This window comes from Plutella xylostella, chromosome 21, assembly GCF_932276165.1.
Source record: "Plutella xylostella chromosome 21, ilPluXylo3.1, whole genome shotgun sequence".
NCBI classification, from domain to species: domain Eukaryota; kingdom Metazoa; phylum Arthropoda; class Insecta; order Lepidoptera; family Plutellidae; genus Plutella; species Plutella xylostella.
This window is the reverse complement of record NC_064001.1, coordinates 6,429,016-6,456,076: the sequence shown is the minus strand read 5'-3', so window position 1 is coordinate 6,456,076 and position 27,061 is coordinate 6,429,016. Positions and strand designations below refer to the sequence as shown.

Sequence of the window (27,061 nt, the reverse complement as noted above, 5' to 3'; positions counted from 1 at the left end):
CCCCCCGCGCCGCATTCGTGATTGCATCCCCGCAGCTCTTATAAATATGGCCGTATTCCTCCCGCCTTTACTGATTGCCCGTATACCCCCCTTCTTCCCCCCGCGACCGCGCTGCCGGCGTCTGAATAGATAAACGAGTCCACGTGGACCGCCGCGCTTATAAAAATGTGTTCCTCCAATCGTAGAGCTCCGAAGCGTCTCCGTGGCCTATCAGGGGACAGTAACGCGTGTAACTCCGCCTTTAATAAGCGATCTCGGCGTGTACGCCAATCAAGTGAGAGAATCGGTGAAGGTTGCTCGTCGTCGACGAAGCGGTCCACGCGGACTCACGCACACATGGGTACGCGTATAATGCCGCGAGTGGAAATAGCTATGACGGCGAAATGTGCGACAGCGAAAAAATAAAATGCGGTCGGTTGGTGCGGCGGCGGCGGCGACGGCGGCGGCGGAGCGGAGCGGGCGAGCGAGTGGGTGTAAACAGGGGATATTTTGGTGCGGCTCGTTCATTATTTATTATTGAAGGCGGCTCTGCGCTAAATGGTTCGTAGTCGTAGCATAACATTTCTAGACTGCAGTTTACTGCACTTTGGTCTACATCCCAAATCCGTCACTGTTCTACATTCAATTTTGTTTCTCATTTCCATGTCTGCAAAAAATACGCTTGATGCGGTTGCTTTTACTTGGGAAAATGAAATAATGACGTCGACGACATTATTTTAAGATTGTAATTTTTTCGTTAAGTAAGTACTTATGTTATTTATTGCCAGTGGCAGGGGTAGAGGAATAATCTAGTTATGTACGGCTATGGCTAGTTAAAGTACACTAAACTAAGTAAGTAAAGGTAAGTAAAAGTATGCATGCTTAATAATAATAAAATCCTTACAATGTCTACAACATATTAGTTAACGTCAGTGACTCATTAGTCTTTGACGACAAAAAATAATCGCCATTGTTCAAATTGATAGAGAATAAAGAGGCATTAATAAATTTACAATCGACTTGTTAAAATATCCTATTAGTGGATTTAGTACACTATACGAACAAAGCGTGCTTACAAAACATTATCCCTCACTCATTAAGCTAGGTAGGTACGAGTAGGTATGGCTGACATTCCTACACGAACAAATTGTTTATTGCCTGCCTACATAGGTATAGGTACTACTTACTCGACAAGTTTCTATTATATTTCTAGAGGAAGGTCCTATCGAATATCTATAATAGCGCCTATCGAAAGGTAACCTGTAAGCTGTAAGTACTTCTAAAGGTAGTTAGAAGAAATTAATATGTTAGTGTTCCGCTTATAGTAGTGAGTAGGTACGACTTACCTAAAGCTTAACTCAATGAATAATGGTACAAACACATTCGTCTAGTCTAGAAGTATCTATTCGCATATCACGCTCCTACTTTCCTTTATTTGAAGAGAAGTTATGATTGTTTTAATGTTGAGAACGCAAGACAGACGCAAATCGCAATGCATTGCCTTGCAAGAGTACTGGTATCGCGACGCATTTTTTGCTGACCGATTAAGGAACTCGATCAGGCGCGAGCAGCCGGCACGCATGCCGGGCCTGCGCTCTGTGCATGCATGATCAACTCCCATAATACCTGCTACTTGCTTTTTTAACTGCAGCCTTTAATACTTCGTTGTAATCTCACGTTTTCAATCAGCTTTTTACTGATGTTTACACTATATGGATCTACATAAAGGGGGTATAGTAGGTATGTGCCTACTGGTTTCTCAGTGTTAGCTGTGTGTGATCATCTGGCTCCGATTAGATCTATTTTTACGATGCATTCGCTGTAGGTAATCGTAAACAGTTTTTAGTGATTTTATTTAATGTTGATTTAGGAGGGGAAATCAGCAGCATGATCAAAAGTGCGTTTCTTGCCAGTATTGTGGCAGCCTGCCGGTAATTTACGTGGCATTTACACGAGCGAGGGAAGTAACGAGGCGCGACAAAAACTCCACGTTCTGACTCGATCCATTTTGTTTTGTTTGAGTTTTTTTTCCATCGGCCGACGTCGTCGTTTCGATGCTTATTTTATTTGAATCGCGCAGCCGTTTTGCTCGCTCCGATGAATGCCCACATGTCGCATCGACGCCATGAGGTAGGATTCCGTTCCGAACCCTACAAATTGACTCACTAAAAAATATATATTTTGAAGATACTCAGTGAATACTGTCAGACTCACTTATGCTGTGAATGTTATGATTATGATATCGCAAAATTTTATGTATCAGATAGATGGGTGCATAATTATTCGTTCGTAAACAAGATAGGGGTGCTTTTTCATACAATAAAATAAATTTGAATATGGGTTAACAAAATGGTCTATACTACATAAATATATAAATTTAAAGGTTTCGTTAGAGAGGCAACTTCGTTTGTTAGTGTTATTTTCTTGAAACGCAGGTCACAGTTACCATTACCTGAATGAACAACATGTTCGGCCAGCGCTTTCGATCAGATAGGCGATAACGAATAAATAACAATCAAAAGATACCGTCTTAACTAGACAGCGCCCCAACCCAACTCTATCTGTCTTGGCATTGCTTGGAATTTGGTATTACACCCTATCACCTTTTATCGCACCCTGTTACTTTATATCCTGCAAACCGGTCCGGAATAAATAACATCCCGATACTTACCTTGGTAAACCATACAACACTGCAGAGTATGATCAAAAGGTGTTAATTAATGAAGTATAAAATAAACCGACTGTTAACTTTAATAATTACGTAACTAAATAAGTAGGTAACCATAAAGTAAATGATTAAAGACGAGGAAACGAGTGGCAATAAATTGTAATCGGGCGGCTATTCTCGGTCGGTGGTCTATAAAACAAATAACAGTGACCGGGCGTTATCTCGGCAGCGAGGAGGGCCGCCACTCGAGTGGGCAAACAAAACGCGAACAAAACAACGTGCATAATTAGCCGGCGCGAACAATTAGTTGTAAAGCGGCTATTATGTCACTGCGCTGTGCCTACAACTATTTAAAATGAACTTGCGTTTTAGTGGATAGGGACTCTACCCTTTGACTACTTTCATGTTATTTTGTTCAAAGAATCTTGGTAATATTAACCCAATGATGCGTCTTTAGTCGAGCTATATAGTTTCAGTTCTATCTACCTAATTGATAATTGAAGTTAAGCAACACATGGCTCGATCGCCTATTGGATAGGAGACCTTTTTCAAGTGGTTGTTTTCTGGGCGCTTCCGTGCATTGGACCCCGATTGCGATATCGGTTGCTGTGTCGTCAGCAGTCGTAAAACCTAGTCAGACGCCGTCTTTGACATTAAAATTTGACAGTCGGCTTGACCCATAGAACAACGCAGACTCGGGTGTATGGCTTGACCCGACAAACCCCTCAGCACAAGCTTACTTTTATTGGGGGGCCACCAATCCGCACTAGACCAGCGTGGTGGCGTAATAAGGCTTAAAAAAACTTCCATCATTAAAAGAAGACATGTGCCCCAGCAGTGGCGTGGGGACGTAATGGGTTGTGGTTGTGATGATAGAAGAAGCAAAATAACAAATCTAGATGAAGTAGGAAGACTAGGTATAGGTGGATGTAATTTGGATGAAATTATTCAGTTTTCCATCACAACACGGTAGTGAATTTGAGCCAGGAACACTTCAGTATTAGTAGATTAACCCACCTATCAACGTCGCGCAGATAGGTTATTGAATATTAAGATGCTCGAAGACTCCAGTGATTGAGTGGTCATAGTTATTAGACAAGCAATACGTACCGTTTATTATGAAATGTATGAGTGCTATTACCATGTCGTCACTGCCAACAATGGTCGTAAATACTGCACTTACGATTCTATTGCGATGATTGACACATCATTGTGCTCGCTAAATACATAGTAGGTAGAGGTACCTATAGGAAGGAACACGCATTATGAAACAGAAACATGACTCTTATCACTTCTACTCTTCACAATAGCGTCTGTAACTTCGTAGATATAACTATAACAAGCACACACAATAACGCGTTTAGTGCTGATTCATCATCAGCTTTAACTATAACGTATGTAGGTTAAATAAAATTACGACGAAAACTGTGGATGGACAAAAATATTTGAATAAGTAATATTTATTTATTTTTTCTAGCGTAAGTGTCATGTATATTCAGGACGAGCAATCAGCAGGATTATCAGAAGATTTAGAACTTTCAGAATACATTTTTGCCAGTAGTGCTAACTTTATTTTAGTTGCTTACATATTTATCGGTTATCAATTTATGTACATACATCCCAAGGAAAGGAGATTAGTCTTTGTGGAAAAAACATATGCCATGACATGCCTAATATGTATATGCCTACGTATGCCACGTATGCACAAAAGAACTAATATTAAATAAATAACTTATCTATTTCTGACACTTTCTCAAGACGCGATAGCCACAGTATATTCTATAGTTTTAAGTTCTTTTGTGCAACTGGGCGACGTTTCGTGTAATAATCAGTTAAGCAAGCAGTTAAAGTTGATGATCTAGGGCGGGCGCCAGTAGGCACGCAGGATGTTGACTTTCAGATAACAACTTGCTTGTCAAAGCCAAGATTGAGTTAAGCTTGCGTGTGTCATATTATTATGAGTTCGGTAAGTAGGTACTTACCTTTTTCATTGATTATATCCAGAAGGTAGGTCCGTAGACTCGGTAGAGTAGAGGTCTTACTTCTTACCTAGGTACAATGCAACACAGTACTATAAAGTAACTAGTTAGGTGCAATAAATAAGTAGTAGTAACCGAGTATACTTTTGCTAGTTAGATTATTAAATTTATTAGACATGATAGTTGTACTTACCATACATTACCCACCTAGTCCATAAAGTTCAATTAAAGGCAATTAGCTGTCAATCGCGACACGAACGATAGCCGTTTAGACTCGTTTAACAAAATTGAACTCTGAAGTTGGAGGGAGATGGAAAACTGCGTTTAACTACCACGTGACATAGACATATCAATTACAATATTTACAATACCTACAAGTAGCAACATAAAACCAAGCGAAACTTGTGGACCCTTTACGTTATGTTATGTAAGTATGATTATTATTGTTAGGCTTATTTGATAAGTACCATTATGTAGTTAAGTAGGTACTACCTAGAAAACATACAAAACTAAACAGTAAAAACCTCAAGTGGTGTAAAATCGATTTATGTTTATAAATCTATGATTCGGATCAAAAAGTGAGGAAGCTCTGTACAATCTACAACAAGGCTGGGTTCAGGGGGTTCGTTTGTTGTCTTCGCTTCGTTTCGTTGATGTCGGGCGAGGGCGAGGGGCGCGGAGGAGACGCGCGGGGAGGGGCGGTCCTTCCCCCCGCTCGCTCAGTTCGTTCACAACAGCAGTGGAGGTCGGACCTGTGACCGTTGTTTCCGTGAACCATTTGTAACGTGGATTGCGGACATAGGATTTGAGTATAGTGCAGTGTATTTAGTGTTGGTGAAAGTGTTGTTAATTAATATCCGTTTACGTTGACATGATTTGACCTATTGATATTCATTTATTTATGTATACAGACACATAAATATAATATATTTTAATTGAATTTTATTTTTGTGATCAGTGTTTTCTTTTTGTGCTGGAGACCATGCAAGTTAGTGTTTGTTAGGATGTATCCGAGTGCCGGCGCTATGAACGCCGCCGCCGCTGCCGCAGCCGTGGCGGCCGCGAGGCATCCGGTAAGAAGCAATCACAATATGGTACTTACTACAAATTCTTCATCTAGTAACCGTCTGCAGGTGCAAAAGGGACATCATAATCTTTATTTTCTGCCTCCGATTGTGATTACTTGACGATAATAGTGAAGAGTCGTGTCAGTTCGTTCTACAGTTCCGGCCACATGCTGAGATACGAATGTCCCTTTTGCAACTACTGGTGGCTTTTACTCCTCATCCTGGGAGGTAGGTCATAACTGTTATAAGCAAAAACTAACCAACTGATGATAGATCAGTGTTACTGATCTACTATTAAATTAGTTAGGGTTCAGTGTGACGATACGATACTCGGTAAAGTCACACAAAACTTTTAATTTTGGTTGTATCTAGTTACCTATACCTATCTCTGTTTATTTCGTGTGTCGGCGCCATGTCGCCGCTTAGTTTATAGTCACACCTTATCTTATGGGTCTTCAGAGGAAGCAGAGAGTTCAGTGGTTGTCTAGAAATACTTACCTACCTACATAATAGCCGACAACCAGCTTTAGCTTATTGTGTGAGAGCTCAGTATTCTCCACTCTCACCACACTAGCACTATCTATGAAAAATGAATGTAGGTAGGTAGGTAGGTACTAGGTACCTACCTGAACCCTAAACGATTGACAATGAATCCGAGGATCATAAAACCTTTTTTTCCTCATTGAGTTTTTATCATGATGTAACAACAATGGTGGCAAGTCAGACAATACGGGTTCATAGTGGGGACAACAACCCACGGCCCAGCAGGGCATCCGATCCCGAACACTGTCAATATAACCAATTACCCGTGAAATTGCAAAAGCAACGGATGTCATACGTACCAACCAACCCAAGGCCATTGAAGTAAGAAGTCAGGAAATAATAATAAAACCGACGTTTAATGGCGTTAGGAGTAAAATAGTTTACGTTTTATTTACAAGATTAATTAAAAAATACAATGAAATAAGTTATATTAAAAAATTATGAAAATTAGGTTGGACAGACCATAGGTCATCTATTGGTCAGAGACTTAAAAAAATTACGTAGGTATATTTTTAATTTATAATGTAGGAAGGTTGAAGTCTTTTTGAAGTGCTTCGAGAAAACCTACCTACCTAGTCTGTGTCCCCTTTCGCTGCATGCCTTGTCTTAGCGGGGGCTCTTCGGTCCCCCAAATTTATTTATAAAATGTAAATAATCAGATAGGTCCTACCTCCCCTACCTAATTTGAATTTAGAAGTTTCTATGTCATAACTGGATACTGGCAGTCTGGCTCGCTGGAAGCCGCAAGCCACATCGCATATGTTGCCGCCGCTGCGGTTGATTCGCTGAAAACGGCCGGCTAGTTGCAAACCGCAATTTGAAAACCGAACTTAGTGTTAGATTTTTTATCTATTTAAATTTAACATAATTTTGGTGCGCACCATAAAGTAGCATTGAAACCTAACCAGTACCAGCTAGCCAATAATTCCTATCTAATAAATCTCCAAGCATGATTTATACATGTTTACACAAATGAAGGCGTTAACCTAATAACTGTATCGCGAATAACTTCGTAGGTAATTATAAATGATATAATTTCACCATTTTCAAACTTGTAAAACACGTAAAAAATAGAGAAAGAAAAGCTAACAAACCAGTGGCGTTTTGTGCTCTCTTAATGTGTTATTAAAGCAATTTAACCATATCTATGATAATCATGATACATTATAATATTGAGATAATGAGGAGTGTGCACAATAGCGCTACAATTATCGTGCTACATTCCCACAGTGTGAACTATTCTTTATAACGCCTCCATTGTGTTCGTCATCCGTCATTATATTAAAACTATTTTTGATGAGCCGAGAGCGCTTCTTCGCTTTATAAGTTTAAACGAGCAATTGTCGAGTTTCCAAGCGGTTTTCGAACAGCTGTTAGCGATAAAATGGAGATGGTTTTAATTGTCATTTTTGTCAAGTACTAAATATGTAAGTACCTATTGGTTCATTGATTTATTTACAGCCTACTTACATTGCATGATCGATATTATTCATTACATAGCAGAGTCATTTCTATGTACATCATAATTCACCCCGAGAATGATAAGTACGTATGATACCTCATTTAACTTTTATAAAAATAGTTAAAATCCTATGTTGCAACTCTACCGATTCAAATTAGGTACCTACATAAAAACACCCCTCTCCTGCCCGACGACATCGTTCGATAGAAAACCCCTCCTATAAGCAATCGTACCCTACCATACGAATTGAACAGTAAAAACGTTAACAGTTCGTGACATACTTTTTATGATGAATAGTTTGTTCACAAGAAATGACTTGAGTATAATCAGACGATGGAGGGGAGTGGTAAGAGGGGTGTAAATGTGTAAGTGCTTATTTAACTGTTTGCTCAAAATCAGTGTCGCGCTAACCCACTCAGCCAATATTTGATTGCCGGAATTACAGAGCTACATTTTACGTAGTACAGTTACCAGCTTACAGGACTATAATAATAAATGTAATGCATTTTTTATATTTAAATATAATACTGGATACTACACTAGATCTAAATTAATACAAAATAATTTATACTTCCTTTGATAACTGACAACGTGATAATAATATACTTTTCTATAAATTCAGCATCAAGCAAGAGAAACGATAAACTATTGTTTACATTTCCATTACAGAGATGTTACGAAGTTAGAAATGGTCTTGATAATTCCACTCCGAAAGCGGGTTATCACGAGGTAGGATAAACTCAAGTGCCTTGAGTGAGCGAATGTTAGTTTACTCATGAAAATGATCCCAGACATTCGTATATCAGATAACGGCTATCGGAGCGAGCAAACAGAGCATTTGGAGTAGGCAAACACTCCGCCACTATCATGGTACCATCAGCTTGTTGTCTTATCAAAAAATATTTAATTTGCCCAAACTAAACAAGAGGCTGCAGAAAGAAATGTTTGCTCCCAACCTATTTGAGATTAGCTTACGAAAATGGGTCTCTCTTTACGACAGGTTTCTATACTATCTGTCTTTTGATATCCTTACGCTTACCAGGTCATAATTATGTATGTGTATGAAGGATCTGCCAAGAAAGCTATCGTAGTAAGAAGTACCTATAGTAAAAACATAAATTTATAGAAATATCGGTCATTAACACATTATTTATAAAATTTTACAAGATAGTACTTCATAGTTCGCCTTGTTCAACCGAATGTTAGAGCAGATTTTTCTGTATTTTTTTTCTTTTATTTAATTAATAGTGGTTATCTCCTACCCCATCCACGTAATCTAGTTTACAACGCTATACTCTTACTTCCTCACTTACCCATACTGTTTCCACCACATTGTTTTATCATGTAAATTTGTTTGGTCTGAATCTCTGAATGCTCTCAACACTTTCTACCACTCAACGTATAAAAACAAACATACTATCGAGTCACCGAGTGTTGTGTTTCCTAATAAACAAGATCCACTTTCTATTTGCACTTTGCTACCTTACTCGTATTAGTGAGTTAAATATTTCTTTCTCTTTTTGTTGATGAATTTATATTTTATTTCAAAAGGGAGAGAGAATTACCTATAGTTTGAGCTGGATTATTGTCACCGATTAGATTGAGTATATTTTATAAACGGTAAAAAATGTTTGCGAATGGAACGTTAAACGTTAGGTAAGTTTCAATTCGTATGTGTACATCAGATTTGTTTAAATATTTGAGTATCTTGTTTAGTTTGTAAGTGGGAATGGTGCTTACATGTTTACCAAGTCGCTGAACTTTGCGAGCCAAGAAGTGGTGAAACTACGATAGGCGTCTTATTTGTCATATTTGTCGAAACAATTGACAGCTCTATCATTAACATTAAAAAAACCCACTAGGGTCTGAAGAGGAAAAAACCTTAACGAATTTAAAATTCGTATCCATTCAGCCGTCTCGAAATCCGAACGCCAGCAAAAAAGGTATAAAAGTTTTCTGGTGAAGTGGTACGCGACTCTTGCACAGGTAGACGCGGGCACCACCGGCCAGACAGACGTATTCAATAATTTGAAATAAGAACACGTTTTTCTTTTATTATCCGTTTAAACGCGTTCTGTTTAGTTTTGTTTTTGTGAGTGGTCGCCGCTGGATGCGGGTCTTTCATCTCCGGCTCACAATAGTGCCACTCAAAAACTCTTCATTGTATTTTAATTTGACCTTTTCGGTGATAATTTATGGGGATATTATTTTTCTTAAGCCGAGGGGATCGTTTATTCAGCCCATTATGGCAAAGCAGTGCGGATTATTTTTATTCCCTTTGTTATCGATTTGAAGTTTCACATTGATCAATAGCCCGGTATTAGTGACTACAATATTGCAATTGCCACTCGTGGGAAAGTCGCCTGCAATATATACTGTATAATAATAATTTATGATTTAATCTGTATGACTAAATTTATGTACAAAATGACTCAAAAGTACCGGTTATTTAAAATGCAAAACATGATCCATTTCAGTTATTTAATCGCGCGACCATAAAACTCGATACAACGTGTCAGTTGAAATCGAAAATAACACCGCAAAGAGGTCGCATTAGTGGCCGGGAGATAAACCGCGATAAGAGTCCGGCGACGAATAAAACAAATATAACGACGACGCCACCGTAACTTATTGAGTGGAGATAAAAAGGTTGGACATGTAAAGGTGCGTGCAGACCGCGCCGTGCGGCACATGTAGCCGGCCCACACGCAACCACACGCCTCCGCGCGCCCGCTACCGAGTATCGTTTTGTTCTGTGAAACATGTTTTAATAGCGCTCACTTGCAATGCGATGCAATTAAATGCTGTTCCATATATCTGTTATTAACTTATTAATTATACGGTGTTTTTTGCTTTTGCTCTGGAAGTCTTGTATGTAGATTAGTTTATGAATAGTATCTGCTCGCCACTTGTGATGTATAGATACTCTGTATTCAAAACTAGGTTATGGCATAGTTTGAATTTGGTCTAGTGAGCCATAGGAAATAATAGGAGATGATGATGAGCCATATGAGATAATGTTGTATGGGTGGCGATGCCGCGCCGCAGCACGGCACGGCGTCGTCCAATCCGGTGGCAACATTCACTGCATTCCGGGCACATATTTCCGTGGGGCCGATTGTCCGCGGCTCCATTTACAACGTCTACACGCGGAGCGAGTTCCTTTTACGCTTTTATTTACGTTCCTTTTATTATTTTTAAAGTCGGATTGTTCCTCGCGCGGCTCCGACCGACGGTTATTTATTTTTTGCCGTCGTCGGCCTCCCGGCGACCGTGTGTTGTTGTGTCCCAACTTTTATTTTATTTTTATGCTTCTTATTATGAAGTTAGTTTTTTTTATGATTTTGTTTTACTTTTATTGTAACGTGCTCGCGTGTTCGCGTTATTTTATTTGTGCTGCGCGGTCGGCTCGGTTTTTTTTGTAGGGTCGCACCGAATTATGGTCATTAAAGGATAATTTGTATTATGGTAATATGGGATGCGTGTAATTTTTGTTCCGTGATAGGAATGTTCTTGTAGGGCCTGAGATTGATGAGTTATACGTTATATTACACTCAATCGTTTAAGTAAATTACGTTCCGATCGTCGCGTGATGATGACCGTAAACACCTATTTGCTTTGGTAGACTTATTTTTAATCTAGTTATTATTTTTTGCCAGTATATGTAAGTAGATACTATACTGTATTACGTTGCTAACAGTAGTGTGTGTTGTTGCAGGGTCCGCCGCAGCCGGGGCAGCAGATCAAGTTCACAGTGGGCGAGTCCTGCGACCGGATCAAAGAAGAATTCAATTTCCTACAAGCGCAATACCACAAGTCAGTTTATTCGCAATTTAACAAAAAAAAAACATAGATATACCTGACAAAAGACTCGACAAAGTAGGGGTCTCTCATTCAAAAGGTTTTTTCCTCATACTCGATAAATTTCAAGAATAATGCACCTAATCTAATGCGAGATCATCCGGCCTCCATTCAATGGCCGTACTGAGAAACTCCAAACATTTCAACCCCTATCGACATTCTTGTGAGAAGTTTTTGTTACACAAAAAACCCTACTATTATAGTTTGAGTATTTAGTTCCGAGTAGCTTATCGCAGTTGCGGAGTAGGCCAGACCACTATCCATTAAGTTTTATAGTGACCGGCTATAGTAAAACTTAAAACGATAATGTAAAACCGTCGGCAAAAGGCGATAATAATCTAACAACAAGCATAGCAATAAAGGTTTACTAGTTTGCCCCCACAGTAAACTACTACTCAAAACGTCTTTACATGTTTCACTACTTCCTTTGTAAAAATATATAATTATATTGTTTTTATATCAATCTGATGAAGATTACTGGATAGTTTTTTGTTGTCGATACCTAAAAAATATAAGGAAAATAAAACACATATTTTGAGGTTATTGGTTATCATTTATCAAACATAAAATTTCTAAGTATACATAATCTCTCTAGGTTAGCTCTTATATCTTCTTAATAAATGTTATATCAGTCCTTATGAATATAAATAAACATGTTATCAAGTCAATTATAGAGAGTCTCTTAAAACGTTTAAAAAATATTGATTAAAAGCACACTCAATTACTCACTAGTATTTAAAAAAATCATTGAGTCTAAAGTCCGCAATTATCGCTAATGAGTTTTGTGATTAAAACCTCTTTTATTTGTTTCCAGTTTAAAATTAGAATGCGAAAAGCTGGCTAGTGAAAAAATTGAAATACAAAGGCATTATGTGATGGTGAGTAACCCTTTTAATATACTTTTATTCAACTATGCTTTATGATAAAATGAACATGTTATCAAAAATATACTATCAGCTACGTATGAAATCAATGTTACATTAATAGTTAAATGGGGACGTATTACCCCATACGTTCTATGACTGATACCCTCACATCAAGGGGGCAATTATCCACTATAGCTCCCTCCACAAATATTTGTTATATCGTTTGTACAAATGGTTGTCGGATAACGTACAAATCCATATTTCATGTTGACTACACACATTCTTGCCAGAACTGAATCCGAGTATTTTTTATTTCGAATATCATTAATCCCCGCGTGTTTGTGCCATTCGAATATGAATCACGATTAAGTGTTGCCAAATCGCTAGCAATTTATTTTAATTCGCTCTAGAGGAAATTTTCGCGAGCATTTTTATGTGTCGGAAACAGTTTTGGCCCTTGTCCAAATAGTGGCACTGCGGATGTTTAGTCACTCGCCCCCAACAATTTGAGAAAGCTAATCTGTGCCAAACGTTTAATCTGCCACAGTTTGGACGCTTAACTTGTTTAATTTTATCACTCCGCTAATCCGTTTTATTTATGTTTCAGTACTATGAAATGTCTTACGGCCTCAACGTGGAAATGCACAAACAGGTACGTTTCTCTTTGTTTATTCTACTTCTACTGCGAATAACTCCACATTTCGATTTCGAACGCAATGCTAAAATATTGGAACGATAAAGCAAGGCAAAATTGTATTTCGAAGATATTTTATTAACGTAGCAAAGTGGCGGGCTGGGCAAAAGTTCTAAAAAGTACAAAAAATAACAACGTGTTATTGCGCTGTGCCAGAGGGTTTGTTGGATAAATGTTGTTTGACAGCGGGAGGGGGCGTGGGGAGGCTACACCGACACAGCATGGTCAAACCACTTTGTTGACATTTCGGTTTTTTAATTTTCACGGAGTTTCCTACAGTATTTTCGCTCGTGAAATAAATGTCTAAAATTCCAGAAGGTCGTATTCATATTAATATGAAAAGTTTAAATTCATTTGCCGAGCAATCACAGCGAGCCCGGTGGCTTCGGGATTATTATTATGGCTGCGTTTATTTCAATACATTATTAGTGGAGTGTCACAGGGGTTCTCCCCTACATCAGCGTGCTTGGAGACAATATCTCTATGAGTTAGAGACGCTTAGTGAATACAGAAGGGGATAATATTCGTATAGGGTTGTCACTTGTGCCTAAATCAATATGAAAAATAACTTTTAATGTACATGTGGTATAGGAGGTCAGCTAGTTATAGAATAATAAAATAAATCCCTGAAAAAAAAAAACAACCCTAACCAGTACGTCACAGTGCTTTTGCCTGTGTGTCTGATGCGAATTTATAATTTAGTGAAGTAAACATCGTGCAACAAAGGCAGCCCTACCGTCGCAAGGGTCTCGCTGAGGGGTGACCATCCGGCCGGGTTCTATAATCTGTTGATTTTACGCCCGACCGAGCTATTTCTACACTTTTTAATAATATGAGCGTGGAAACACGTTCTCTGTCGCCCCGCTACTCCACTAGCGCCGCGCCGTCAAGTCGGTTAATGTAATTACTCACTACAGCTCGCAACAGCCGCGACTTTCCCTCGTATTGCTCCTGATAAAAAACAGATGTGTGAACAGAACAAGCGTTTATTATATCCGTTCTAATTACTGTGTTTTTGTTGTTTGTCTGTTCGGTACACTCGACTGTCTCAATAATAAATGAGACATGTGTTCGTTCTTCCTTTTCCGGGTCAAATAATCGAATATTCTGCCTCATAACATTTTCTTGTGCCGGGCATAAATCTAAATCAAGGTGTATTTGTATTTATTCCATAAGCGAGCAATGCATACAATTGGTATGTGTTCCCGGACAGGGGTGGGCCGGCAGTGGGGTGCTTTGTTTGCGCCCGGCGCGGACAGATGGCTGGTAGCCTCGCTCCTCGCTCCACGCTTCAATGCGCTATTTAGCGAACGCTTCTTTGTAATGGATTATTACATTAGCACTTGCCGCGCTCGGCCGAGCGGCAACCTACAACGAGCCCTTACTGCTTTATGAATGAGGGTCGTTTTATTTGCCATCCGGCGAACAAAGGCATTCATTCGCGTTACAATAACATAGGTTTAACTTTTTTTTACCGCGATTTGCACTGACAGTTGTTGCATGATCTGCCTCGGGTTAAACACTCAATAAACGTTGTAACAGGTAATTTCATCCAAAAAAGATGAAAGCATTTAGCTTGTTTTTTTTTGTTTCGTCATTATAAGCCAGCGGACTTTTATTTGCCGAGGTCGAAAAGAATTAAATTATTATGGAGCAGCGTAGTATTAAGTTGACGTAGCGTTTCTAAAACAGTTTCGGCGTGACAGAGCGGTTTATTTTTCTGTCGAGTCCGGCGTGACATCGTGACCGCGTCTAACGCGCGTTTTCCGCTGTTTCTTGCTACGAGTGTGCAGCTAATTGCTTAGATTTTCTTTGTTAGTGGGTTCGCTGCAGCTCCAGCCGGGCCGTGGCGAATCCCACGTACTTACGCCGCGAATTGATCGTTACGTCTTTGTGGCTGTATCGACACGGAGGCTCATTGTTCTGTGCTCGTCGATTCTCCTCGGCCGAGCTGACTTCACGGCGTCTATTATTGAAACGGTACGCGCATTAGTGCCGGCCGTTGACTACGCAAATCTTCGTCGCCGTTTGCAATGTACAAACTTTAATATGACGCTGAAATCCGCGTGTGTAAATTGTTGGAGCGCGGTGAATTCATAACGGTGGAGTGATTTCATGATGTGTCAAACGTGAGAGTGGCAGACAATGGCGGCGCGCGGCAGGGCGCAGGGGCTTCAATACTTTGTAGAGGTTTACGAGTGGCACCCTCGCCCTCCCGGCGCCCCCCGCGCCCCCCGCCCGCGCCGCCGACACTCCAACTTGTTATCAAATATCGATGACACGCACTTAACTATTATTAACATGGTGCCGATGAAAACGCTTGTTTACTTTTAGCACCTTTCCAATTCCAATTTCAATATTCATTACGGTGCAAAAATGGTATCAACATGACGTGATATGATATGTGTTTATTGAAATTAAGTTGTAATTGTGTGGTGTTTTAGCATTCTCTTTAGAAAGCTGCTTCATTAGTTGTTTTTTCCCTAAATTTCTGGTACCATGCTATGCTAGCGTGAGTAGGGCGTGCAAAACCGGTTAACCGGTTTTTCCGAAAACCGGTTAACCGGACAATATTTCACGGTTTTTCATAACCGGTTTTGAGAGTTCAAAACCGGAAACCGAAAACCGGGTTTTCACCGGTTTTGATCGTATTTTTATATACTTTTTTACATATATTAGAAGTTAAACCCATATACTCTAAAAATAAAAGAATTTGTATATCGGTTGGCACACTGATGGACACTAGATTAATAGTGAAACTCATAAAAAAGCACTAAAATATTGTATGGAAATTGAGTGACGATTTTCTGGTGCACATGCCGGCACTCTGCCTAGGCGCAGTAAAGCAAACACGACGTTAGTGACCGATGTGTGCGTGTGAGTTCACACTTTTTGCTGTATGAAAACTTATTGCTGTGTGAAAAAAAGGTACTCTGGGTGCACATAATTATAACGTTGAAATCTTGCCCAATAAAGCACAACAAGGTGGTCTTCATACAAACTCTAGGTAAAACAGGACTGCATTGACCGTTATTGAAAATATAATTAGGCCAAGTGCGGGGACTGCATTCGACGTTATGAACTTTTTTTCATGAAGTGTTGAGGACGTCAAATCAAATGCAGTCGTGTCCATCAATGAGTTAGTCTTTCTTTCGTTGCGTTGATATGAATAAATCTGTAATACATCAAAAAAACATTCATCATCTTACTGCTACTATAGAGTGGTCGTAAGAATCAGACGATAAATGTTTTTTTTTTCAAAATCTGCCTGTATGTTTAAAATATACAATTATTGATGATAACAGAACGATATAAAAACACCATTAAGGTGCCACACACTTTTTGTAGATGTGATAACAGTAAGTACTATGATAATTCTTATTTAACTTTTTTTCCTGTTCACTAAATTATTAATTTGTCATATGGTTGATTAAAAACAGGTAAGTGTATCATAATAAATGTGTTATTCGTATGTTTTGTGGATATCTCTATCTAAGAATATGGGTTTCTTGTTTAATTAGTACTGTATGACAAAAAATATATAAGTAATATCAAAACCGGTGAAAAACCGGTTAACCGGTTTTGAGGCTGAAAACCGAAAATTCAAAACCGGTTTTGAAAACCTTCCGGTTTTGCACGCCCTAAGCGTGAGGCATGTTGTATAAATAAACTAAACAAACATCATTAAAACAAAACATAAAGGCCAGATTCAGTCCACACCCTCGCGCAATATTCTTGACATGTGTGTAATTTAATCTAATAATTTACTTCGATATTATTTCTGCTCCGACCCCACTATCCATTTACCCTTCGTCAGTTGAATTTTATTATTCATTCGTTTGAGGAGCGGAGGGCATGTTTGCCTTGGTAAGAGCTGGTATTGAACAGTAAAAAATAGGCTCTATTACTTTCGTGTTACGATTGAAGATGTTTATTTAATTATTCCGTGGTAGCTAGGGTGAGTGCACACCCGTCGGCGCAAACAGTCAAAACACTGCACGTGCCCAATCCGCTTACCAGCTGTATAATGAATGTATGACAAACCTCGGCCTGATTTGTGCCTTCGTTAATCCTCTATTTGTCCTTTACCTACTGTTTCAGCTTGTGTGTATGTTATATAGTACTTATGTATTATTTTGGATTTAAAACCCCTACGAAATCCGGTTCGCAAGTAAATGATAAAATTGACATAAATAAATATAAATAATCAAATCATCATTGTGTAAGACCCATTAAAATAGCCAACATCAAAGATAAGTTATAAAGTTAAGTAAAAAAACAGGTCCGATATGATAACATCTCGATCGGCCTGAATCGTTTTACTAATAATTTAGATAACGAACGACAAGCTTTATTGAAGATTACCCGTCGCGATTTGTGAATTGATCCGCGATAAAGATAGCTCGAAAATACGTCAAAGACGTAATATTTAATTCTCGATACGATGTTCAAAATGCCGATAAAGATATTCTATCTCAAATCCTGAATGTCATTAAAATACGGAGACAAACAACAGCCCTCCCCGCTCGGGTGAACGGGAAGTGAATCTGCGTAGCGCGACGGCGACGTGCCTTATCGAATTATAACTGTTGAGTGTCGTTTAAACTTGCACCCGGTAGTTAGGGGCGGCCTATCGCGGATACAGTCTCGTCAATTGTCTAAACGAACGCAACAACTCAAATGCACGCTTCGTCGCCCCTCGACTTTAAAAGCGAAATTATCTTTCCATCTACAGCTCCCTCTCCCCGGCAGATGGCGCTCGGAATAAAACCACTAAACGCGATATCGCTCGCCTGCCCTCCGCTTTATTATTTGATCGGGGAGCCAAATTAAAGGATTTGCCGTAACCCCTCGCTCCGACCCTCGCCAGTAACAATCACCTCTGTATTAAGTCTAATTGTGTTTTCAAATTCTGCCCCTACAATGTCGGGGGACGTGATGTGTGCAACGCGAAAAAATAGGGCGTTCGCACCGTTCGCGGCTTTATTAAATTGGCTCATACAGCGTGTAACGTTTTCGGCGAACGTGTTTGTTTGCGATGAAAAGTAATTAGTGATCCGTGTAAACTCGTGTCGAGTTTCCCGCGGCCGCTCGTGACTAATAAACACACTTTTATACAGCCGGACTCAATCACGCTATCATACAGCGCTATAATGCCTGTGTTATGGATATGTTATGTCTGAATAACACTCCGCATTGCTATCTCACTAACACGTTAAACTCGCTATCACACACATCTAGCACCTACTCACGTTCCTGCGATACATCACAGGTATTAATTTAATAGATACGTCCATCTATATTAAATGGCTTTGTTGGAGTTCAAATTATTTTGATGTTACTTAACTGCCACGTTTTTTCAGTTTATCTATGATCTGTTTACAACTGCGTAGTATAACGGTTGCAATTATTTTATCAGGCTGTATATTAAAGTGAGGGGTGGGCCGCTACATTTAATGTCATTCTCCCGTTTATTTATCACCCTCGCTGCCGGCGGCGGAGACGGTGCGAAACTAATAACAAGCCGAAAACGTGACCCTCGCCTTGTAATTGCACTGATTGAGACACGGATATTGATTTCGAAATTGTAAATTGGAATGTTCCACAAGTAGATGAGGTTATGTGCGCAGTGGGCCGTGGCTGTCCGCGCTACTCATGCATTAGTGAACAAGGCGCTCTGCGTTTGAAAGTACCCTATTAGAATGTTTAACTACTTATCAGCGCATGAGTCACGCTCATTCGTTATTCAGTGTAAACACCTCGTAAAACTGCACCGAGTGTGTCTTAGGAATATTAAGGCTCCTCGCTTGCTTTGAGCATTGTAATTGATTTTTTACGCTCAGTTTCCTTTACTTGGGTCTGTTAATTCAAGTGTTTTAGTGAGTTTCATAGTGTGATGAGGGTACAGTATAAAATAAATAACGAAGGGGTGTAAGGGTTGGTAAGGGTAATGTAATAGAGGTGGACTGAGTAAATAACAAAACCAGCTCCACTGTTTTAAATTGTCAAACACGTAGCATTTTAAACGTGAATTTGAAGAGACAGCAGCCTACAATGTTTTATTCGATTCAGCATAAACAGTAAGTAGTTCTTTCAAAAAAGTGTGTTATTTCTTTGCAAACAAGCATGTTGCAACACTTCGGTCGCACGTAGCACGGCACTAGGCATGGAGCGACGCCCCCGCCTCCGCCCGGCCCCCGCTCCCGGTCTCAAGTTATTGCAAGTGACGGGTGTTGTGTGCCGGGAGATGTGAGCCCCCCAACCACTACCCACCGAATGGAATGTCAAACTCTATTTTTACCATAAACTAGGGTCACTTTATGATTATGTTATGACGATGTTTATGGAACAACCCTAGAACTACCAGTTTCGAAGTTTACAAGCTTCACTGACGTAGCAAAAAAAGATCCCTCGTCATTGGGTAATTTATTTGTTACCAAGATTTTTGTAGCACTAACGGACAGGTAAACACGGACTCTCAAAACGAATTATCCAAAACGTAATAACAAGCACAAAGGATAATAAAAGACCTCTAACGCTGTACTTTCTCTTAACAAAACACACAATGTATCCAGAACAATGCTAAAAGTTGGCCGCTCACAGATATTTCAAAACAAATTCAATAGCGGAAACAGGCGGGCTGGAGGCGAACTTGGCAGGTAGGAGCATTATCGAGATAAATCCTCCGTGGAGGATAGACGGGGTTATCACTATCCGCATCGGGGGGCGACCGCGGGCGAGGCTCGGTCGGTACCCCATTACTTTTAACTTGCTAATTTGAATATCGGCGGCGACGTTGTCTTGAGGGCTTCAGAAGCGTTATCTGAAAGCGACAAATTTTGCCGGGATTTGTTTCTGTGTACCTACTAGGTTATAAATAAGTTGTATAATGTATAGTCCCGGGTTGGTGGGGGGGGGCGAGTTGCGAAGTCGGACGGGTCGGCGGCGCGCCGCAGCGCTGCGGTCGCCCGCCGCCGCCGCCGCCGCAACCTCCATCCACTAACCGATACCGAAAGTTAACGTTTTATACATTTACTTACCTATCTGTAGGTACGCTGCGATGCTAATGAGTTTACAAAAAGTTTTGGATCTATTTAAGCAGAGGTATTTTATGTGTAACCGATACGTGAATACGTTAATTAGCCATTTAACTATTAGATTATATTCTCGGTAAAAGTTTCATGAAAATTAAGTGCTAGACATTATGAACACGATGAATAATAAATATCTACTATTGTTCCTATTTCTTAAACTCACATGAGTTCATGTGGTGGCTACTGTGCAGCAGACACTACTCCACTCAGAGAAACGTGAGCATTAAACTTTGGCCCCTGTGACAGTTATTTTAGGAGCGACATCCGCGTGCCTGCCACCGGGCAGCGTGCACAATAAGCATCGTAAGAACAAACAGTGAGCGCAAACAGTGCTGTGTAAACGTGCAAACTCGACCCTCTTGCCTCGTCGTTCCGTCGCATCTATACAAGTATACACACACCCTTATACATTACTCTGTCGCTATCGTTCCTAATACAGTAATTGTGCCACGTGGTCTTTGCTGTGATGGTATTCCAAAAGCTATTATTATTATCCGTCCTGTAAGTAAATACACCGCGTATTAAAATTTATAAATAATAAATAAAGAATTTATTTTTGTTTAGAAAAATTGGATGTTGTATAAAGAAGCAACTCCTTTATTTTTGGCCCGTGGCGTATCCACTGAAATCCCGATGCCGCGTTTGTATGCAACGTATGGATCGTGAGCCTTTGTGTTGAAATGTTAGGCCATGCATTTGTACACGAGCGCAATGTAAATATCTGTACGAATCGAACTTTCAGAACTCATGTAGACTGCATACACAACACATGTGTATGATTGTGTACGTATGTGTTGTACCTATGTACTTACAATATGTACATTGTGCATGTGCACTGCTGAACAAACTACCGATGTGTTCCCAAGCTGAAAATGTTTTCGTTCATGCATTCTTATTACTACTTACCTATATCATTTATTTGAAGTTTTCCTGCAGATACGATTCTTATTAATTTGACGTAACCAGAAATTTTCAAATGATCATCTAAAGAGTTAACGGTTAGTAATTTTAGTGGAACACTCTCGATATTGATAAGATAAAACTAACATTTTATCTTATATTTCAAGTGAAGTGCATACATTATTAATTAGAAGTTTGCTCGTGATTTGATCGCCTCCTCCATACGTGTTACTAAACATTGTATTCATCCATATTATGATGATTATGAATTATGAACCATAAAGATTATTATTATACTATAATAATTTTCTTGCCTTTGGATAATCCTGCATAAAGAGTTCAGCAGGGGTTTTCCGTATTCTTTTTATTTAAATTGATGACTTTATTGCTTTGTAATTAAAACGCCTTAGGTACGTATTTATTAGATATGGTTGGCATTTACTTACCTTGTATCTGTAATCTTTACCCATTCTGTTAAGCATTTAAGTCAATAAACATAATCACAGGATTTAGAAAATAATACATCTGCCAGTGATAAGACGCTTATCTTGTAAAAACCCGAGTTTATCACACTCACACTAATCTGCTCTCGGCACCGAGACGGATGCATCAGCCGATACACGGCATTTATTATTCGATGTAACGAATAACAATCACATTTTTCGGATTAGTTTATCGGCATCGCAGTTTTATTATATCTCACAACAAATTGACACGGAGCGTGGTATAATCGGCCGCGATGGCATGTCGGATCGACGCAGCGTTGCGAAACTAAAAATAAGCGGCGTCGCCCATCAACCCGTGAATAATTTGACGCGAACTACACGTCAGTGATACAATCACACACACAGACACACTCAATAACGTGTTCAAGCTTGAATATTCATTACCGTTCATATTTAGGCAGAGAGCGATTGTAACTGACGCTGATTGTTATTCTCATATTTAAGTGCTTATAGTAGTCGCGTGCAGATGTTGGTATGGTTATTGCTCATGTAGTGTCGGCACACGTGTCTGCAGGACGACGGTGCCCTCTCATTACGAGCCGCGGCCGATCCCCCGACGGACAAAAACGCCTCGTCCGCACTTGATTGATTCGTCCGCTGAACAGAAACCGTCTGCGAAACATTCTAGTGTCTACAAATTGACCAATTCATATGCGCCGAGAAACTTGTTTGTGTTCTTTGTGGTCGTTTACACAACTCCGACGTGCGGTTTCTCCGCACTGACTGCTGCAAAATAAACTATGACAAAGCACCTATTCACATGTTTGTTTGTAGCTTATACGATGCTAGAAATATGTTGTAATGTTCAATTTCAGTTACGGGCTTTTTCTAAAATGTATGCGGTTACGTTTACAGTACAATGGCCTATCAAGCCGGAATGACGTTTCCAGAATATGCTATACGAGTAAGCTAATTTGTTTGTGAAGCACGCAATCTATTAAAATATTATAGCGGTATCACCTGCGCTCTTGTGTTTGAAAAACCTGCTCAGCTGCGCACTTGAATGGCGGCAATCGACACTCGGCTTATAAGCGCCCTTGAAAAATTGTCGAGTCAAAAAGCGTTGACGCGTTTAGGAATGGGAACGTACACAGCCGGCAATAACCGTCGCCTGGACCTAAACAAACACGGGGGTAGCGAGGAAGCTGCGTGTGTTTGTACAGAAACAGTCGACAAACACGCCGTCTCCGCACTGCGAGCAGTGAAACGCGACCCTTTGTCATCGGCTTTCTATTCTATTGCCGAACACCAATAATCCGATGCCACTCAGTTTATTAGGCACCACATTGTGATATTGAATATTTCAGTCGCGATGAATGCCCGGTCGAGCACATCGTTTCTACAATCTCAAGTATTCCTCCACTTCAGATAGTGTTTACACTCGATATGATGTTGCGCTACAACTATTTCTTGAACCGCTTCAACTGATTAAATATGAAACGTCTGATCAAGTGTCTTGTTAACGACCATCCGGCTGCCAGTTTATTTAAGCGTTATTGAACCGCTTTTTAATTTAATGTAAATTTAATGCTATCATTAATCTCTTACTAAGCAAATTGCTGTTCGACTGGTCCAGTCAGTTGTCGTGTCAATCGTTAAAATTAATAAGTGTGCTCCAGGCGTAGATACAAGATTGAGAGGCAGCGGGCCGCGGCTTGTTCCCACATAGTTAGTGGCGGGCGTTGTAATTACGGCGTGATTACTCGCAGGCGGCGGGCGGGAGCGAGCGAGGCGCACCGGAGCGGAGCGCGCCGCGACACCGCCGCCGCCGCCGCGATAACGACCCCCGACGCCCACTCGATCCTCCGGGAGACTCCTTCTTGCCAACTCATTATATTCCATTTGTTTATAATGAATATTGATTGCACGCCTTCCCCGATACCTGAATACGTATCCACTCTTAATTTATCGTAAGTATCGCCGGTCGGCCAGTAATTATTTTAAGTAAAGGCAATTATTTTGTCATTCCACGGTAGCACTTCGGATTACAGAGTGGTAACGTAAGTGGAGCCGTATGTTTAAATATTTATTTGTACGTGTTCTACATTACACCGTGTAGTCGTGAGAGCTTGTAGTGTGCACTCGTCGTGACGGCTGTTTGGAATGGACACTAGTTTACTCTTATCTATTTTTTATTTACATATTCACTAACCACCTCTATAAGCTTGTTAAAGGCATGGCATTCGAGGTAGCTGTTTAAGGAGGAATTTAATAACCACTCGACACCTGTTAATAACAAAGGCTGGAAGATAGCGATCGACCGCACGATCTAATAAAGGAAACATTCGCGGCGGTCGCCTCGTGTCGACATGCTGCATTATCTATGGATCTCTGCAACACCGCGCCACCGCCGCCAGCCTATATTTAAACAATTACTGCTGTTCGAATGCTCTATCAGTCGATAATGTCAGCGGCCGCCCTCAAATAATAGCCCATTTATAGAACGACCGGCCGGAGAAATAATTTATCATCACAAGAACGCCACGTTCGATACTAGCCTTTATGTTGCTTTGTAAATGTAAAACTTTGCGATTGCAGCTCGCGGCGGGCATAAATAATTCATAAAAGAGCTCGAGTCGCTAATGAAGGCCGAAACCGCAGCAGTTTGCAACTGTGGCGTTCGTCCGTTCCGTTTAATTTAGTGAAACACAATCGCGGTAAAAGTTCATCGGGCGGAGTGCTCCGGCTGCGGTGTTCACGCTCCGTGAGCTAGTGTCTGCTGCGAGCGAGCGCGGCGCCACGCCACCGCCGCGCCGCCGCTGCGCCACGCCGCGCGATGTGGGCCGCCGCACAGCACGACCAGGCGTGATCTTCCATAACGGACGACCCAGTAATTGATTGAGAATTTTGCTCACGTCTTTAAATACAACTCGAGTTTCACCGGCACGAAACTCTCCTCGCTAACTGATTCACATTCCTCCTTTTACGGACAGTGCATCGAAAATCGACTGCTCAATGGAGGCATTAAATTAAATACACATCGAGGCGCTTAGTTACGTCATCTGTAGAGATGCCGGAGTAAATGGAGCGTCACTCGGGGAAGATACAGTCAGATTAAAAGCTCGCGCGACTAAACCACGTGAAAATCGGGCAAAAAGAGTAGGAGTAACCCGCGGCATTAGCGGATGAGTGTCGGCACCATTAGTGCCCCCCGCGCCCCCGCCCCGGCCCCCGCCACCCCCTCGCCACCTCAACGATCCTCTTTTATTTCCCGCGCGGGGATGAACTCCTTAATGACAAACCCTACTATATCTTTTGTGGAGAAGCTCGCAAAAGTACGTATTTTTGCGGCTCTTTTGTTCGCCCTCTTTTTATCCGTACGTTTGTACCTATACAGTGGTTGATATAGAACAGATGTTTCTCTGCACCCCAACTTTTTATTAAAAGATCCTCGGTGAACTTGTTTCATAATCATAACATTCATAATATAACATAATGGTTCCATGAACAACGTATATTAATAGCTCATGCAAATTGGTTTTGTGTTAATGATACTCCAAGTAATAAGAATATTGCCGTGTAAATTAATGACAATTAAAATGCAATTCTGACATTATGGCCGTACTCCATTATCATAATAACTTCACCTCTTTCTTTATTGTAATATACGCTTATACCACTTATAAATGCACATGTTTTCGAGTGTTCTTATATCCTAAGTACTTATGTATGGCATTACCTACATAGATACCACGCGTAGCTTGAACTAGGTACTTGACTAAGTCTTGTTTCAAGTAAAAAAAACCCTTCACCAGCGTTAGTCACTCACAGTGTAAACAGACCCTAAACAACAATTAATAAGGCTTCCAAACGAAACAGACTTGAGGGAACAAGTACCCGGTGTGTTCCACGCTCGGCGCGCGGCAGTGAGCCCACATAAATACGGAACGAGTGCGGGAGCAAGGCGGCAAAATGAAAATGTAATTTGTGGTGATTCGAGCGCGTAGCGCGACCGCGGCCGGGCTTTGCGGCCGGGGACACTCCCGACCTGCTATTGTTTATTACACCAACACATTTCTATTTATTTACATTAAATGCTGTACCTACATGTACGAATATCATATTAATATAAGACTGATCAAGCACACGTTTTTAGTTTTAGTTGAAATTTGGCGTTATCATGATGCTAATGTATTTATGCCACTAAAAGTGGCCAACTATGCCATATTAGAAGCAAAAACAAAAATGAGTCGAGCGTTTTATCATTAAAATACATTATTTTGTTATTATATTTATATTATAAAATATAGCACAAAAATATAAATAAACGGCGAGCTGCATCAGAGGGGAACCGCCCTTGCGGTTTGTTCGCGTCATTGGGCACGGAGTGGGATAAATTATTGTATATTTTATAATTAATACGACGCTCACAATGGAGGTTGTAGCTTGTTATTCCGAGCCACGCTTTGTCACTTTGCCCTTTGTAATCTAATGCCACGTTTCTACGAATATATTCATAAATAATATTCTGGATGCAATTCATGCCATACAATCATACATAAGCACAACAACTAACAGTGGCCCCCAGGAAAATTATGACTAATGGTTTCGAAATAGAACCCGATTTATACGCCCTAATTAAGCAACTTTCTGAAATTCTTCCAATAAAGTTTTCAAACTTTGTTAAACAAAATGTTTGATGTTAAAAAACGTGATCGAAATTTTATTGGCGGTCACAGGTTATCTGAAACGTGACATCAATCTTATACCTATAGCAGCGTATAGTTAGTTTTTATGGATAACTTTGCGAAATAAGTGAATATTAGATGAACCGATAAAAAAATAGGTTGGTATAAAAAAACTATTTTTTTTTTTACTATTTTTTTGTGTTGTAAAACATAATTAGGTATACTCAGTAGATGTAGTATGCTCTTATACTCTTATAGGTACTTAATTGTAGAAGCATACGCAGTCTAGTGGAGGCACTAGGTTGGGTCACACTCACACCACACACGTCACAGCCACAAAACAAAACTTCGCAACGGCACTCGGCGCATTTGAATTTGGAAGAGAAAAGCCGTGATGCGACAAACAGTGGCAGTATTTAGCAGTGCGGAATGAAAGTGCAATTTGCGGGCTGCGGCCAACCAGCGCGGTCCGACCGGTTGCATATAATGCATACGAGGCCGGCACTTAAATGTTACCGCGGGCTTGTCCCCACACGACCTACATGTTATTTTTTATTTGTGAAAATAAAAGGTTATATTGACCAATTAAGTTGTTTTATACAGTTGTAAAACTGTAATCGGTCTTGGCGAAATAAAATTTCTTTCGAGACTTAATTGCTTAAGTTTACAACTTCGGTTCTTATTTATTCTACAAGGTATATTTTCCAGTTTTAACTAAATATTATTTGCAAGTGTTCACTTTTAAGTTACATGTAGTGCATTTATCAGCAGAAGTACAGTAATAATTACCAGTGTTGATTACGTTTGAGCTATG

The 27,061-nt window shown here is 40.2% G+C and overlaps 1 protein-coding gene across 7 annotated transcripts in view; it reads left to right on the top strand.

The window, feature by feature from the left end:
• Nucleotides 1–521: 521 nt before the first annotated feature.
• LOC105392762 (protein groucho) overlaps nt 522–27,061 on the top strand; it is a 59,643-nt gene continuing 33,103 nt past the window's right edge. For 3 of the 7 annotated variants that reach the window (XM_048628470.1, XM_048628469.1, XM_011564439.3), the window contains exons 1-4: nt 5,338–5,699; nt 11,417–11,514; nt 12,374–12,437; nt 13,033–13,077. In XM_048628470.1, the coding sequence (XP_048484427.1) occupies nt 5,631–5,699; nt 11,417–11,514; nt 12,374–12,437; nt 13,033–13,077 (276 nt within the window). In that variant the 5' untranslated portion in view covers nt 5,338–5,630. Of the gene's footprint in view, nt 541–5,337; nt 5,721–11,416; nt 11,515–12,373; nt 12,438–13,032; nt 13,078–27,061 lie in introns of those variants that run through there. The other 4 variants (XM_048628468.1, XM_011564438.3, XM_011564437.3 and 1 more) reach the window with 2 other exon arrangements.